General features: G+C 41.1%; 1 protein-coding gene across 1 annotated transcript in view; it reads left to right on the top strand.

Moving 5' to 3' along the window:
• SFMBT2 (Scm like with four mbt domains 2) overlaps nucleotides 1-16,242 on the top strand; it is a 101,545-nt gene that overhangs the window by 36,213 nt on the left and 49,090 nt on the right. The window contains exons 5-6 of the mRNA XM_003201842.4: nucleotides 555-801; nucleotides 7,024-7,121. Of these exons, the coding sequence (XP_003201890.1) occupies nucleotides 555-801; nucleotides 7,024-7,121 (345 nt within the window). The remainder of the gene's footprint in view (nucleotides 1-554; nucleotides 802-7,023; nucleotides 7,122-16,242) is intronic.

Raw genomic sequence — 16,242 nt, 5'->3', positions numbered from 1 at the left:
AGTTAAACACATACGAATGGTTGCAAAACCACCATAGGCATTTCCATCCATGACAGTGGGAATAATTTGCTCTACATTCTGGTAGGAGCAAGGCAAATTGTTTTGATGGGAAAGATCAGTGTCCAGAAGGCTATTTCAGCATCATGCCCAAAGTAGTTGCCTTTTAGGTAAACAGCAGGGTCTGATCCTGTGGTCGGTTCCTATCAGCTGCTATCAGTGAGAATTTGGTTTGAAATCTTTAAGTGTAACTGAGCTCTGCATTGTTCAGGAACATCCTAAGTGGATATGCCTTATGGACTGTTTCACCTCTGACTATTCTTTTGTTGTTGTTGTTGTTGTTGATGTCGGTTGAGAAATTAGCACAACTGTTGTTTTCTGTTTTACTTCTGAATTTGCACTTGGAAGACATTGGGTAAAATAGAAGAAGAACAGACTGTTTGCTGATCGCTTGGATGATGGTGTGAAAAACAAAAATAATCTTCTGCTGTCATCTGTTTCCTTGAGAAGTCTTCAAATAAAGTTTAAAATAAGGAGTTTTGCTTCTATTCAAACAGCCTCTGCGAGGAAAAAACCCTGTAGACCTCATTACAGTTGATTCCTTAATAGAGCTGCAGGATTCCCAGAATCCCTTTCAGTACTGGATAGTTAGTGTGGTTGAAAATGTTGGAGGAAGATTACGCCTTCGCTATGTGGGATTGGAGGAGACTGAATCCTATGACCAGTGGTTGTTTTACTTGGATTGCAGACTTCGACCAGTCGGTTGGTGTCAAGAGAATAAATACAGAATGGACCCACCTGCAGGTAAAAAAACAAAAACAAACAAACAAAAAAAACCTTCTAAAAATACTGTTTTCTTTTGTAATATTTTTTATGATTGTGATATGTTTTAAGATTCTTGTGCAACACATTTCTTTTCCAGCATTCACATTGCTTGGTCAGCAGGTTTTAACTGGAACACAGATTGCAAGCAAGAGCCATCTGATTTGGGTTCAAAGTAGTGGGTCAGGTAGACTGTATTAAATGTATTTAATAAACCGAGCTTGGTGTTGCTCTCTCCTGGAAGGAAATTGTGTGCAGTAAGAGTAGCTTTGTGTATCAAGAGGCAGAGCTGATGGAGGTGGTCCAAGAATGTGCCTGCTTGCCCGTCCCTTGAAGTAATGTTTTGGTGTCCAGGTCTTCTTGGTCTTTCTCTAGGCTTCCTAGTGTAGGACTCACTAGAATTCTATTTACTGTTCTCCAAATCAAGATTTAGGTGACATCTTTCAGCATAGTTTGTGCTCTGTTTGCTTTCCCTTCACCCAAGGACCACTTGTAAATCTGTTTCCTATGGCCATGCACATTTCTCTTGGATAGCAGTGTACTTTCGTGGAATTTCTTTGGGCTGGAGAAAGTGTTCTGGGATATTTATGGTCCCTTCATTGTAGGTCTTTCATATCCAGATATAACATGGCTGTTCAGAATCTAAGACCTGCGTTGTGTGTAACCAACTCAGAAGATGTAATGCGTGCCTGAATAAGTCCACTTGCTAAAGAAATAGTCTTTTTAGTAAGTTGCTGATGGGCTTAGGACTGTTTGCAGTCTCCTGGAGAAATTATTGCAGAGACATTTAACTGGGTATGGAGACGTGATTCCATCCAGCCATTACGCTATTACACTGGAGGAAGACTGGAATGGTGGATTTTCTCCACCACACTAATATTATTAATAAAAACTTTGTGAAAACTTCTAAAAATTGGGTTTCTCTCTACTTAGGGCATGTGACTTTGAAATGATCTGTCTTTAGTTGACTGAGTTGGTCAAATTGATTGACTTGAGATCTCTTGAAATTATTGCTATTATTATATTATTATAATAATATTTTTATAATAATTAATAAATTGTAATTAATATATTATATTAATCTTGAAATTATTATTATTATTATTACCAAACATAACAGTCTGTTTGTTCTGCTTTGGGGCTGGAAGAATTCAGCCTCTGTATTTTTCTTAAAGCTGTGGTTTATGCTTGGGGGCCCCAAAGCTGTTTGCCAATTCTTGTGCAGTAATGCCTGCATTTGCTAGCTGTCTGCACCTAAGCTGAGTTCACAACAACCACCATTTCCCTTGAGATGTATGCTTTCTGGCACAGCAGGCCTACACCACATTTTCCTGTGTAAATGGGCAAATTGTCCAAGTCTGTGCTTCATTCTTCTCATGCAATAGATTAAGTTTTTCCATGGGAATTAACGGTGGAAGAAAGATAGCTCTCCTTTAGATGAATGTTCCTGAGGTGACTTTTATCCCTTGCACTTTATTTAGAGTAGTTACCACGATATGTGCTGTTTTACAAATCTGCATGGGTCTTGGGTCTAACTTGGGCTCTTGAATGCTTTTTGGAAATGTTTTCCTTCTTAGAGAGGTGGGAATCGATGTTCTCCATCACTTCTAAATTAGATGTGAATGCTGGAGGGCATGAATATCACTCACTCGGTTATTTCCCAGAGCATCTGTGTTACAGAGAAACACCTTTTCATTGACCATCTTTGAAACCTCTTGGCCTGTATAGGTTTGGTTAATCAATACAGAAGTGGCCTAAACTGCATTTGTACTTCTTCTTTGTCCATTCCATCTTCCTTTTCCTTTTATCTGTTTGTGTTTCCTTCTTTACTGATTTCTCTCTTTAATTTTTTTCCTCCCAGTTGTCTTATCTTTAAAACTGTTATTGGACTCGATTTGATGAAATTATGTATTTTTCTCCTCCCCTCTCCTAGATTTAACTGCTTTTTACATTTCTTTCTTGTCTTCTTTTAGAATCTGTTTCCCCTCCTTGGCGTTTCTCTGGCCATTCCCCTTTTAGTGAGCATTGTTATTATTGAGTTTGGTGATATATATCTTCTTGATGACATTGACTTAAAAAAAAAATTACACATCCTAGGACATTGTCTTGCTGGAGTTTGTTGAGAAAAGACCCTTTGGGTGTGAGTCTTTCCATTTTCTTTTTGAGTCCTGACCTTCTGAAGTTTTACCCCAGAGATCTTTCTTTAACCCCTCCTTGCCCTTCTGGGTTCTGCATTCCAGGGAGTAACCAGTCAGAAATGGGAATCTAATGCATCTTGAGAGGCAGGAATGCTGGTTGTTCAACTTCTGACATCATGGATAAAATTGGCCATTTGATGCCCACCTAACATCGGCATATTCATAAAGTACAGTGGATGAATAAAGCTTGTTGTGATACTTGTGGCATAGGAAGCAGACAGGAGACCATAGTGAGTTGTCAGAATGAGGTGCTGGGCAGCAGAGAGCTCTGAAGAAACTTAGGGGTGAAGATACTAAATGATAGTCTGTCACAGGATGTGATTTCCTAAGGATGCCAGACCAGGAGATTGTGCCAGGGATTTCTCCCTATCTGCTTCCCTCCTTTCTGCTGTCGTAAATGAGATTTAGTTTGGGAAAGATCTTTGGTGTCACCAGTATATACTATCTTAGGAAAGAGAGACAATTTGTGGGCAGTATGTTGGGTTTTTTACATATTAGTTTAGATTCACTTGGTATGGGCATTGAAATGATGCTTCATCATCATCTATTGCTTTTTTTTTTATGATCAGTGGAGAGAAGGGTATGTCTAAATCATTCTGTCATAGGCCAGATGAAGTGACTTCTTCATAAGCCTGTTTTCTTCCACTCAGAGGGTTGAGAGGAATGAACACAGAGCTGGTTGTCTAACTTTTGAAGCCTGTTGAGAGGACTGCTTGACTGATAAAAGGAGCAGCCTTGGACTCCTTATAAAAGCTACTATGAATATCCTATGAAGAGATGCCGAGAACTTCCAAACCAGGCTGTGTGCCTAATTGGTATCAAATGAGGATGTTCAGTTGCACATCTTCTCGGCAGGTTATTACAGTGTTTTACCAACCCTGACTTGGAAGCTGTTTATGCACCGTTAGCTTTATTTCCCAATGTGTCTGGGTTGTGGTTTTGCTATGCTGATCTGCCTCTGGACCTGGCAAGTTGACTATCACACTGCTCAGCAGTCTGAGGTCAGTCTTTCAAGATGCAGGACATTCTCCTCTAAAGGAGATCCCATTATTCTGAATGTCTACAGCATCTTGGGTGGAGAGGTCTCTTTCTTGAAGCCAACTGCATCCTAGCACCAACTTAAGGTATAAGAATGTGCAGAGAGAGTTCTTAGGAAATGGTATCCCTGCTGTGTTCCCAACTAGGAACTTTTCAACAGCTTTATATGTCCTGTTGACTCTTCAGCTGTGGTAAAGAGAGCATAGCAATTCTTGCTTTTTCACTTGGATCTGAATCCAAGATAAGCCTCTCTGCTACCCTGAATTGGCAGAGGCAGCTTGACACAGAGCCACTGTAGTCTTTGCCTCAACTGTTTATGTGGGAAGAGGTAGTCTCATTTTATGTTACTTTCTATTAAAAGACAAATTGGCAATGATTTTAATTGCTCACTCCTTGTTAACCTAAATACAGATTGACACAGTACACTTTGTTCAATTACCTGCAACACTATCACTTAAACAAAATACTTTATGCTCTTTTAACCATGCGATTTAGTGTCCATAAACTTGCCAGCATAAGCTAACTGCCACTGTCTAATGAAATGTGCATGTAATACTGCTTGCTGGTTATTGAAACAATTGAGGTTGTATTAATCTTTCAAGGCTTGTTGACACCGGAGAAGTTGCTGCTTGTTTTCTCTGCTGTTGCATGGAGTCACTCCCAAAGGCCACGTTAGAACTGTAGAATCACAAAATCATTAAGGTTGGAAAAGACCGCTAAGATCATCTAGTCCAACCACTGACCAACTAACCATGTCCCTCAGTGCCACATCAGCCCTTTTCTTGAACACATCCAGGGATGGTAACTCCATCGCCTCCCCTGTTCTAGTGCCTCACCGCTCTTTCTGAGAAGAAATTTTTCCAAATATCCAACCTAAACTTCCCCTGACACAACTTGAGGCCGTTCTCTCTCATCCTGCAACTGGTTATCTGGGAGCCAAGGCCAACCCCCACCTCACCACAACCTCTTTTCAGACAGTTGTAGAGTGACAAGGTCTCCCCTGAGCCTCCTCTTCTCCAGACTGAGCAATCCCAGTTCCCTCAGCTGCTCACTGTAAGATTTATGCTCCAGACCTTTCACAGCATTGTTGCCCTTCTTTCTCTCCCATGTTCCACTGCCATTATGATGGCAAATGAAGTTCTATTTTCAGCCTGCTCTGTTTGGCAGACATCTGTGTGGGTTTTCTGAAACTCAGAATTTATATTGGTAGAAGCAACAGATTGGGGTGAAATCATGACTTATTGACTATTTCTGGCTTTTTTTTTTTTTTTTTTTTGTCATCCTTTCAGCCAAAAAGGGAGAAACAAAGTGAATCATTTTCTTTCCATTCAAGACTCCTGCAAGTGGATGAGGTATTGGAACAGGCTGCCCAGTGGGGTGGTAAAGTCACCATCCCTGGAGGTTTTCAAGAAAAGAGCAGATGTGGCACCAAGTGGCATGGTCTAGAGTGGTCATGGACGTGGGTTAATAGTTGGATTAGATGATCTTAGTGGTCTTTCCAACCTCAGCAATTCTGTGATTCTAAGTAAGGGGAAAACTGGTGCAATAGGAACTATGAAATAGTGAACAGTTTGGTAAAGAGATAATTTCTTAATACTTGTGACCACCACACATGCTGTAAACAAAGACTTGAAATGTATGTTCCCACTAATAACTGGACAGTTGAGGAATTCACACTACAGCCCTGAAGAGTTAACCTTTCCCTCTAAGTGTGTTTAAATTCATATGCATACCCGTGATGTCTGTCTGAAGTAGCAAAGCTTGATATAGTGGAAGTATAAATACATCCTCTGCAAATCCTGTTTTGATAAGGTCTTAAATCTATTGAAATCAGAGCATAAAATTCTCTTGTACTGTCAGTGCTAGGTGACAGTGCCTGCCAATTCCTTTTTTTATATATGTTTCTTTTATTTCCTCCTTCAGAATTGTAAGATACCACAGTAAATCTTTGGTGGCTTGCAAATATATATGGTTCCTAGATGTACAGAATTTAAATGCAAATTAGACCAACTTGAACTGTGGTGGAAGTGAGTGAAGCCCCACTGACAAAAGCAAATTTTCGCACTGTTCAGTCTTTATCAAGGTTCATGTTTATTATTAAGTAAATGTTCATTTCCATTTTAGTGATTGTTACTAGTCTCTCTACTTATCTTGTCTCTTGGAGACCTTGATGTGAATGCTCTGCAGTAACTTGTTATGTATGGGATAGCAATATGTTTTCCAGGACAGAAGTAAATCCAATATAATGTTCTTTGTCGTAGTATTGTTTCCTATGTTTTTTTTCCCCTTGGTGATTCATAGGCATTTTACTGCTCTGAACTGTAAAGGGCTTGCTAATATAATGATTTAATAATATTAAACTAATTTAAAGAAATCCATTGCCTAGAAGTGTAATGATTAGAATTCTGTAGTGTAAGTCTGTGAATTGATGTGATGCTCAGTCATGTACCAGAGATAGATTTGTGTAGATACCCAGCTGAAATGTTCTTTCCCACACCTTCCCTCCTGCAAAAAACTTCTGCGATAGTGAATTTTCAATGAACAGAAGAATTGTTAAGGGTATTTCTGTTTTTGTTCAAATATAAATAATATTAACCCGAGGCTTCTCAAACTGGAAAATATTTGGTATTTTTGTTATTTTCAAATAATGAGATAATATAGTTCTTTTTTCTTCAACAAAAAATGAAATATGTGTATTTTCTTGGGTTTTACTCCAGGATATAGAACACATTCTTCCCTAAATGTGCTTTTGCTCCTTGCTTTTGTTGAATTTATCCACACTGTACAGCTTGGGATATACATGCTGTTCATTACAATTGAACCTTCCATTTTTATGACACAGTAACTTAAGACTTTCAGAAATCTTTGATTCCCAAACATTTACTTCTTGAGCTTGTATTTTTTTTAAATTGATTTTTGTGTTGTTTTTGTTTTTTTTTTGTTCTTGTTGTTGTTATGATTGCTTTAGATATCTATTCTCTGAAGACGATATCTGAGTGGAAATGCGCCCTGGAAAAATCCCTTAATGATGCAGCAAATTTTCCTCTTCCAATGGAAGTATTCAAGGTAAAAAAGTGTACATTTTCCTTCAGTTATTTGATAGAGTAAATTCTCAACTATAAAACACTGTTTTTCATCATAATCACCACCATTAGCTATGCATTTTTGCCAGCGATGAACAGCAGCATGCATGCCACATTCAGAAAAACTTGCACCATTGGAGATAACCCACTGTTTCACAGTGTTTCATCACCCACCACCTCACTGTGCACACATCCGCTGCTTGGTCTCCATAGATATTCAGCAAGGGTTGGTGAATGTCAATGGGTGCAATTTTTTCTGTATAGAGGAGTTCAGTTCTACTCCTCTGCTTCATGTGCACTTCCATGTCAGATGCCATTTTGTCAGACTGCCCCTCTGCTGCCATCTGTCATGTGAAAACAAAATGTAATGGAGTACTGGTTGGAAAGTTGAACCTCTGCTGCCATACTGCCGACATCCACTTCTGTTGTAATGGGCCAAGATAATAAAATAGGAGGCATTACTTTCAGAGCAGCCCTTGTACATTGCTATCAAAGGTCATAAATGGGATGTTTGTATAAAATGCAGTTTTGTGTGAACTCTGCTCTCAGACCTGATTTCTTGCTGTCACTGTTTTATAGATAATGTAGGGGTATGACCAACACTGATTTCTCCAACATCAGCATTTCTCCAACACCATTTCTAATGTATTTAATTATGCAGACCTGAGTTCTCACAACCTGTGACAGCACAGTGCGATGATAATGAAAGTACTTATAAAACTCAGCTTTCTGTGAGCCCTGTGCTCAAATTTTCATCTCATTCTAAGCTGCAAAGCAGAGAAACCTCCTCCAGGGACCTGTAGTGGAAGTAGGAGATAATTTTCTCCTGTGTCATTTTTTCTTCACTCAATCTGATTTTTAATAGTTAGAGATGTGCTTCAGCCCTGAGGCATCAGCTTTAATATCCCATCCAAATCCACATTGCTGTTAATCATGGCTGCTCCAGATCACAATCCAGATTTCTAGCTGTGCCCAGCCTTTTTAATGTTGCAGCCTTGCAGTGGTGTGCTGTAGGAGTGTGTGGGGGGATGTGTTGTAGCATAGTACTGCACCACTGTCTCCAGTGGAGTGGACCAGGTCATAGAATAATGGAATCATTAAGGTCGGAAAAGACCACTAACATCGTCTAGTCCAACCATCAACCCATTTTCACTGTGCCCACTAACCATGTCCCTCGGTGCCACATCTGCTCTTTTCTTGAGCATCTCCAGGGCTGGTGACTCCACCACCTCCCTGGGCAGCCTGTGCCCATACTTCACCACTCCTGAGAAGAAATTTTTGCTAATATCCAACCTGATAACCATCAGATCCTCCTGGTCAACCACACTGGTTACCACTGCTCCTGGCTCATCCAGTGTAGACACCTAGATTCCTTCCCATTAGCAGCATGGCACCCCAAAACACACATGTGACTGGGAGAAGGCACCCAGCATGCCCCATTCTGGCTCATCACAGGGACCTGGTGCCACCTAGTGAAAGCCCTGCTAAGCTGAGAGAAATACGGAAAATGTATGCAGTGGCTATTTTCACAGACAAGGGTTTGAGATGTTCCGTAAAATCATAGTGTTGCTCAGGTTGGAGAAGACCTTAAAGATCATTGAGTCCAACCACAACCTAGCCATACTACCCTAACTCTAATAATTCTCCTCTAAATCATGTCCCTGAGCACCACATCCAAATGGTTTTTAACACATCCAGGGATGGTGACTCAACCACCTCCGTAGGGAGCCTATTCTAGTGCTTAACAACCCTTTCTGTAAAGAAGTGTTTCCTGATATCCAACCTAAATTTACCCTGGCACAACTTGAGTCCATTCCCCCTCGTCCTGTCACCTTAAAAAATAAAATCTCATGTTGTTGCAGGAGTGGTTTTGATTCTTTGCCACCTTTTTTTGTACAATGCTTCAGTCCAGAAGCCATTAAACTTTGCAATTTCAAGATGAAGAGCATATTGTATGGGTCAGGGATTAAATTGAGAAAGCCTAATGTGTAAATTTTATTCCTGTCTATATGAAAGAACAAAGAATCTTTCTGATGAGGCTCATAAAGCATCCTATTTTTTCTTTAGTTTACAAGTAACAGCTGTTTTGCAGCCTCTTCTCAGCATGCTAGACTTATACCCACTTATTTTAATTATTGCATGACGGTCATAAATTTAAACTCAGCAAGTTCCAGTGGCCACACTGTGTGGTTAGAGCTTGCAAGGGCGTTCCTCTTAGACAGTGCAGTGCCTTGGGATGCTTGAATGGCCCAAAAGGAGAAAATTTGGGGGCCATACATGACAAAAAGGCAGGATTAGGACAATACAGCTTCTTTATTTGTACCGTGGAAGCCAAGCACAAGGATTGCCGAGTTCAGTGTCTGGTGTTGTTTGGGTCCTTGATTGGTGTTGAGGAGGCTGGAGGCTAAATGAATGGGTGTCCTTTTTTTCTCTGCCTTTAGAAGGACTCAACCCCATCCTCTACCTTTTGATCAAGGGGTAAAATACAAGAGATTGTCTGTGCTTGTGAGCATGCCTTCCTCTAATAATAATTTAAACATAAGTTAAGAAGAGGCTTTCTGTATGAGAATATAGTTGTCTGATCTTTCAAGGCAAGCCAAAATTCACTCTTGGGAACTTCAGTTAGAATCCCAGAAGAGCCCAGCAAAAAATGTTGAATCCAAAGGCTTTTTTTTTTCTTCCTAGTACCAGCATGGAAATAATGTCTCTACATGGTGCCAGGGGACTTGTTGCTACTATAATTGTTATGTCTTAGATGAGGTATAAAACAGAGTTTGGCAGCTTGCAACTGTTGAAGATCTTGGTCTTCTGGAAAGCTGAAAATGTTTACTTTGGCAAACATGATAAACTGCCAATTGATAAACTGAGCAATTAATTTCCACATTTCCCTATAGAAATCCATACAGGTATGAACAGTCCCTGGAGTGAACACACACACATTTGTTTGGCTTGATTGCAGATTAAATTGCTGTTGTTGTTTGAGATGTACATGGTGTTGGGCAATGTCAGGAGTGCAGTGTCAAACTGGTCGCACGTGGTGATGCTGGAAAGTCAGGTCTGTATTTGTAGAATCATAGAGTTGTTAAGGTTGGAAAAGACCACCAGGGTTGTCTAGTCCAACCATAACCATCTGTAGTGGGAAAAGTGGCTACTCTTGAGAATTTATGAGCCCAAGATTACTGTTGGTGGTGGAGCAATTTGGTTTTGGTGACAAAGGATTGGGTTCTGCCTGGGAACTCATACGCCATGAATTTGAGCCTGTATTATCACTGCTCAGCAGCATAGCAGAGCAGAACTTTTGTGTAGTGGTCTTCAGCAGGAAAACACTAAAATGTCTTGCAAAAATGCAGCCTTGATGGTAGAATGGGTTGGGTTGGAAGGGACTTCAAAGATCATCTAGTTCCAACCCCCTGTTGATGCAGGCAGGATTGCTGACCACTATATCAGATTGTCCAGCACCCCATCCAACCTGGCCGAATTATTCCCCTCTTTGCTTCCAAGAAATCAGAATCATTAAGGTTGGGCAATACAACTCAGATCCAACTGTCAACCCAAACCCATCACCACCATGCCCACTAGATCATGGCACCATTAATGAGACCTTATGAGCTGATTACAAAAATCAGAGGGAAGGATGCAAGCAAGATCTTCCTTCTTTTTTTTTTTGCTGGTACTATTTTACACTTGGCCATATGTTGAAAGCATTTGTAAAACACTTTAGGATCCTTTGAGAAGGAACGTGATATTCAACTGCTAGAAAATGTCACTGTTATATAGCTACTAAACATAGTGTTTTGCAAACTACACCTCCTGGAGAAAGTTTTTCTTCAAAAAGCTTTTTGCAACACATCCACTATATCATTATGTCTTAATGTATATCCACTATATGTCATTCTGTTCTTCTTAGAAAACAAATTGATTTTCAAAAAAAAAAAAAGTAAATGCAGACTGTTTTTTCAAGTGTGTTTAAATAATTTAGGAGCTTAAATCCTTCCAGAAAGCCACAACCCAAGGAAACCTGTCCTTTACAGTTTCTGCTCTGATTCTGAGATGCAGTAGGGATGCTAACATTTGGCTGAATGCCTGTGATAAGCTCAGCACACTTGAGAAAAATGACCAAATCTTTGGGTGTAAATAAAGGTAGCTGGACTGTTACTAAGGCCAGCTTTAAAGCTGTGTAACATCAGTAGTTCAGCAGTGCCGTGCTGGTGCTTTCTGAGAGGAAGCCTGGCGTCAGGAAACCAAACTCGAGACACAGAACCTTGTAGCCCAAATATTTATTTCCCCTGAACACACATTTGTAATTATTCTCTCTAGCTAAGGAACAACTGTTTCTTTACCAGCACAGTGAGATCCTATTTCTAGATCATAGAATCATTCAGGTTAGAAAAGACCTTCAAGATCATCAAGTCCAAACATGACCAAGTCTCATCACTAGACTCTTAGTGCTGTGTCACACATCCCTTAAATACCTCTAGGGATGGGTTACCATCACCTCCCCTGGCAGACAATGCCTAACAACCCTCTCTGTAAGGAGATTCTTAACTGATGTCTGAACTAAATCTCCCCTGGTACAACTTGTGACTGTGCTAATTTGGAGTATTTGGATGTTTCTTGTGATTTGTAATAATACCATTAATTGATGCGAAGATAAAAGGGATGGAAGGAATCTCCTATAGAGAATGATGGAGGGACCATCCATCAGTGAGTCGAGAGCTGCCTCCTAAAATTCAGTACTGGGTGCTTTTTTGTTCCACAATCAAAAATACAGGGATAAATATTAAAAAGAACTTCTTCCTCTACCAGATATGTTTTTTTTTCTATCAGCTGAAATGCACTTTTAAAGTATGAGATTAAATTGACGTATTTATTTAAGATTGTAACTTATTTTTTGAAGAAAAAGATAACATCTCTCAGAAGTTAATGCATTCTTTAGGTGTTTTAGTGTGTTTTCTTCCATTATTTGGTCATCTGGAGGAGTTTCAGTGTAAGGACGAGAATCTCAAGGGCTACTTTTCTACCCTTAAGCCTCTACCAAGACAATTCTGACCTGAATAGATGCACAGCCTTGAAATCTAACAGGGTTTTTCTGTCTTCAGCCCCTATAGTGGATAAGGACATGCTGATACAGCAGGTTAAAGCATCCATGCTTTCAATTTTGCATGGAAGCCAGACTCGAATGTTAGCAATCCCTGGCCTCTTCATGCACTGATGGCTTGGCTGGCCCTTGTTGTGCATGCTGTGCTTTAATAACCCATGAGTCACCACGCAGTTAGCTGGCTGCCAGATTATTTATACTCCATCTGTTCTTCCCCATCCGTAGCATTTGCCAACCCTTCTCCTTGGCTGCTTTTTACCTGGCTGGACTACATGCATGGCCTCCTGTCCCCTCCACTCTTCGTCTGCCTTTTGACCCACTCCAGTCTCAGCTCATTAAAGCCATTTATCTTTGTAAAACCTAATAACCATCATTAAGAGTATCCTGCAAAAATCTTTACTTACTGCCTTTACAACTTTTGAAAGCAGGGATGTTTCCAATACTAAAGATGGAATCTGGTAGAAAGACCATATGGGAAAAGCCTTCACTTCTCTACAGCTCCGTCCTAATATTGGGCATTGCAAAGGAGTGGGTGAGGCAAAGCGATCCATGAGGGTACATGAAGTTAATCCAGAGACCCAGTCTTCTATGATGCCTCACAGAAGACTGTTTGGTCTCACTGTATGAATGTTAGGTTGGGAAGAGAAATGCTAGAGGTAGTTCAAGCAAAGCAGATGGGCTGAGTAGGAACCAGCTCCCTCACTCTGCTGTATTCCATATTCCTCTGGCTGCACGATTAGCATGTGTGGTTTTCTTTCTCCATTTGTATGATCAGAGGTCTCTCAGGGTGGTGAGAGGTTAGAAAAGGGCCTGATCCAATTCGTATATGGCATTCAAGCTCTGTATGAGATAGTTTGTACCTGAAGTATCACAGAATCACAGAGGGGACCTTATTTACTTCTGCCCCCTACGCAGTAGTCTGGGTTGCCCAAGGCTCCATCCAGACTGGGCTTGGATGCCACAGCTTTTCCACGGCAGTGTTTTTTCCTTTACTGAAATGAGTCAGTGTGCTGGCCCGGGCTCTGAGCACCCTGTTCTAGCTGTAGGTGTCCCTGTTCTTTGCAGGGGAGTTGGACCAGGTGACTTTTCAACATCCATTCCAACTCACACAATTCTGTGATACTTGGACAACAGGTACTCCTGTTTAGGGGATGGGTGATACCCAAAAGCCATCTGTCCAATAAGGGATCTGTCCAATAATACATTTTTTTTTTGAGAGAGAGAAAACAGTAGTTAGCTGTGATCTGTTTTCAGTGCATAGAATTTGTTCAGATCTTCTCTCTTCTAACAGATTTCCATGGATTTTTCAGTAGTGAGAGGTTACTAAGGGCAGAATCTGTCCAGGCACATCTCTGTGAAGACTCAGTCCCTCATCACAGCTAAGGTAGTTATTTAGAAATGTGAGAAGAGGCACTGATGGCTTCATTTTGAGCACTTGGATTAGTGTTCCCACTTGTGAAATGAGAGCAATGTGTATGACACAGCAAGGATTCACTAGCAAACACTTGTGAAATGGTGTGGCAATCCCAGATACTGTAATTCTACTGTGAGATGATAACAAAAAATGATGCGTTTCGCTTCTGCAATCCGTGCTTCCACCAGCCAGGCAAATCAAAGCCTGCACTGTGTAGGAGGGGGTCTTTGCCCTGGTGCCATCTGCAGCAGGCCAAACCATACGAAGAAGGTGTATTCAGATTTTAGACCGGCTACTCCGCAATGTTGCTGTTTCTATGGTAACTATTTTTATTCAACAAGAGAAGCTTAAAATCTGTAGGGCTAAATTTGATCCTAGGCAGAAGCATCTGCAGTGTTTAAGGGGCTCTTCGGTAGGTGCAGCTGTGATAGCTGGCTGCCATGCTCCTTGCTTCAGGGTCTCAGGACTTTCAAAGCCTCCTTCCCATCACCTTTTCCTCTTCATCCCACCTCACATCTCTACATTTTGGTCTCCTTGTGTGACTGCACTCACATTTTGCTTGCAGATTTGCTTATGTTATGTCTTACGGGAGGATTTCTGTGTCCCTGCAGAGCGTGTCTTCAGGGAAAATTGCACAGCGTTTAGCAAGGAGAGCTGACGAATCACGACAAGACCGATTCATCTGCAAATAATGCAGAGCATTGCAGTTGGGAGGGTTTCTTTCTTCATTTTTTTCTTTTTGCTCAATTGAAAACCAAATGCCAGATTCCTGTAGAGGCAGTTTAACCACGGCTATTACTGTGCTTGTGACTGGTTACCACCTAAGAGCTTTGTGATTAAAATTAGGCTATCAGAAGCAGCCAGTGTCTTGGAGAATTAGGGAAAACACTGGAGGAAGCAATTTCTTTCAAAACAAAACTGAATTAAATAATTTGTTTCCAATCATACCTGGTGGAACCTACTTCTTCTCTGTCTTCAGCACGGTAAACCAGGAGAGATGTGATTGAAGGCAGTACCGTTTCACACAGTTGCAACTGGTGAGGATTAAAGGAGGCTCAGGTCAATCATTTATTAATTGCTATTAATGATCAATCTCTCAACTTTGCAACTTCTCAGACTTAGTTCTGAGTTTCATACAAAATGGTGTGCAGGAACTATCCTGGATCAAAAGAACTCTGAGTTTTGGGGTATTTGAAAATCAGGGTTCAAATTAGAGCCTTTTCTGCTTATACAGTATGCATGATTTTGGGCTTAGAATGAGACGACTCCACTTTTGTGTGTTGAGGAGAGTGGGTAAGAGTGAGCATTTCAGAACCTGGAAGAGATGCCCTTGTTTGGATTTGTAGACACAGCTAGAGCAACCAGTCCATTTCACGGCTGCCCAAAATGCCATGGGCAAAAGCTATTTAGGTTAACTTAGGTCCCAGAACTATCTGCTCTGCCCAGTGGAGTGTAAAAAGACTTGAGCAAAAGGGCTGATGACTATGATGATTTTGCAGTATGTCTTTCTGAGTTGAAGACCAGTGCTTAGAGGAAGTTGGTGATTTTTTTTAAGATTTAACTGTCACCTACACCTGTGTATTCTTAAAGCCTGGCTATATTTTAAGTCTGAAAACTTCTAAGATAGCAGGAGTGAGGCTCACTTTAATTGCTTCTCGGGATTTGTAGTGAGAGTTGTGACAGCCTTGGTTTTGCCTGTGGGTTTGGGCTGTAAGTGGCAGACGTTCATTCAGTGGAGGATTCTGTAGTTTTCCATTCATTACGTGTAAGCACCCTTGTGGGCTGTAATCCATCATATTAGAGATTTTGACCCTTTGAATGAATGAGCTTGGTTCTTGTACCACGTTAATTCGTTGTACGTTCCTCAGTATGATTTTCACTTTGCTGTAAGGGATTTCTCAGCATCAGAGTGGTTTTCTTGGCTGCTTTCCAGCAGGGAGGACTTGGGAGGTTATTTCCATTGCCCACGTAGAGCTTGTGAGCTTTGTGAGGCAGGCTCACTGCCTGTAAATGTGCATGGCAGTGGAGCTGCTCCTGGGAAGCACTAAGTTGTAGAACCATTCAGGTTGGAAAAGACCACTAAGATCATCTAGTACAACTGTCAACCCATCCCCACATGCCAACTCTCAGTGCCACATCTACCCTTTTCTTGAACACTTCCAGGGATGGTGACTCCATGACCTCCCCAGGCACCTGTTCCAATGCCTCACAACTCTTTCTGAGAATAAGTTCTTCCTAATATCCAGCCTGAGCCTCTCCTGGTGCAGCTTGAGGCCATTCCCTCTTGTTTTGTCACTGTTACCTGGGAACACCTCTCCACAACCTCCTTTCATTTTTTTATGGAGAGCAGTGAGGCTTCCCCTGAGACTCCTCTTCTCCAGACCAGACAATCCCAGTTTCCTCAGTCACTCCCCATAAGATCTGTGCTCCAGACTCTTCACAGCTTTGTTGCCCTTCTCTGTATACATCCCAGGGCTTCAAAGTCTCTGTTGTAGTGAGGGCCCCAAAACTGAATGCAGTACTCGAGGTGCAGCCTCACCAAAAGCCAGCCAGCAGGAGCAGAGATCCACCATGCACAAAGCTGTAAAATGC

Source organism: Meleagris gallopavo, chromosome 1 (genome assembly GCF_000146605.3).
Source record: "Meleagris gallopavo isolate NT-WF06-2002-E0010 breed Aviagen turkey brand Nicholas breeding stock chromosome 1, Turkey_5.1, whole genome shotgun sequence".
NCBI lineage: Eukaryota > Metazoa > Chordata > Aves > Galliformes > Phasianidae > Meleagris > Meleagris gallopavo.
Note: the sequence above shows the minus strand (reverse complement) of the source record. Positions and strands in the feature narration are given on the sequence as shown.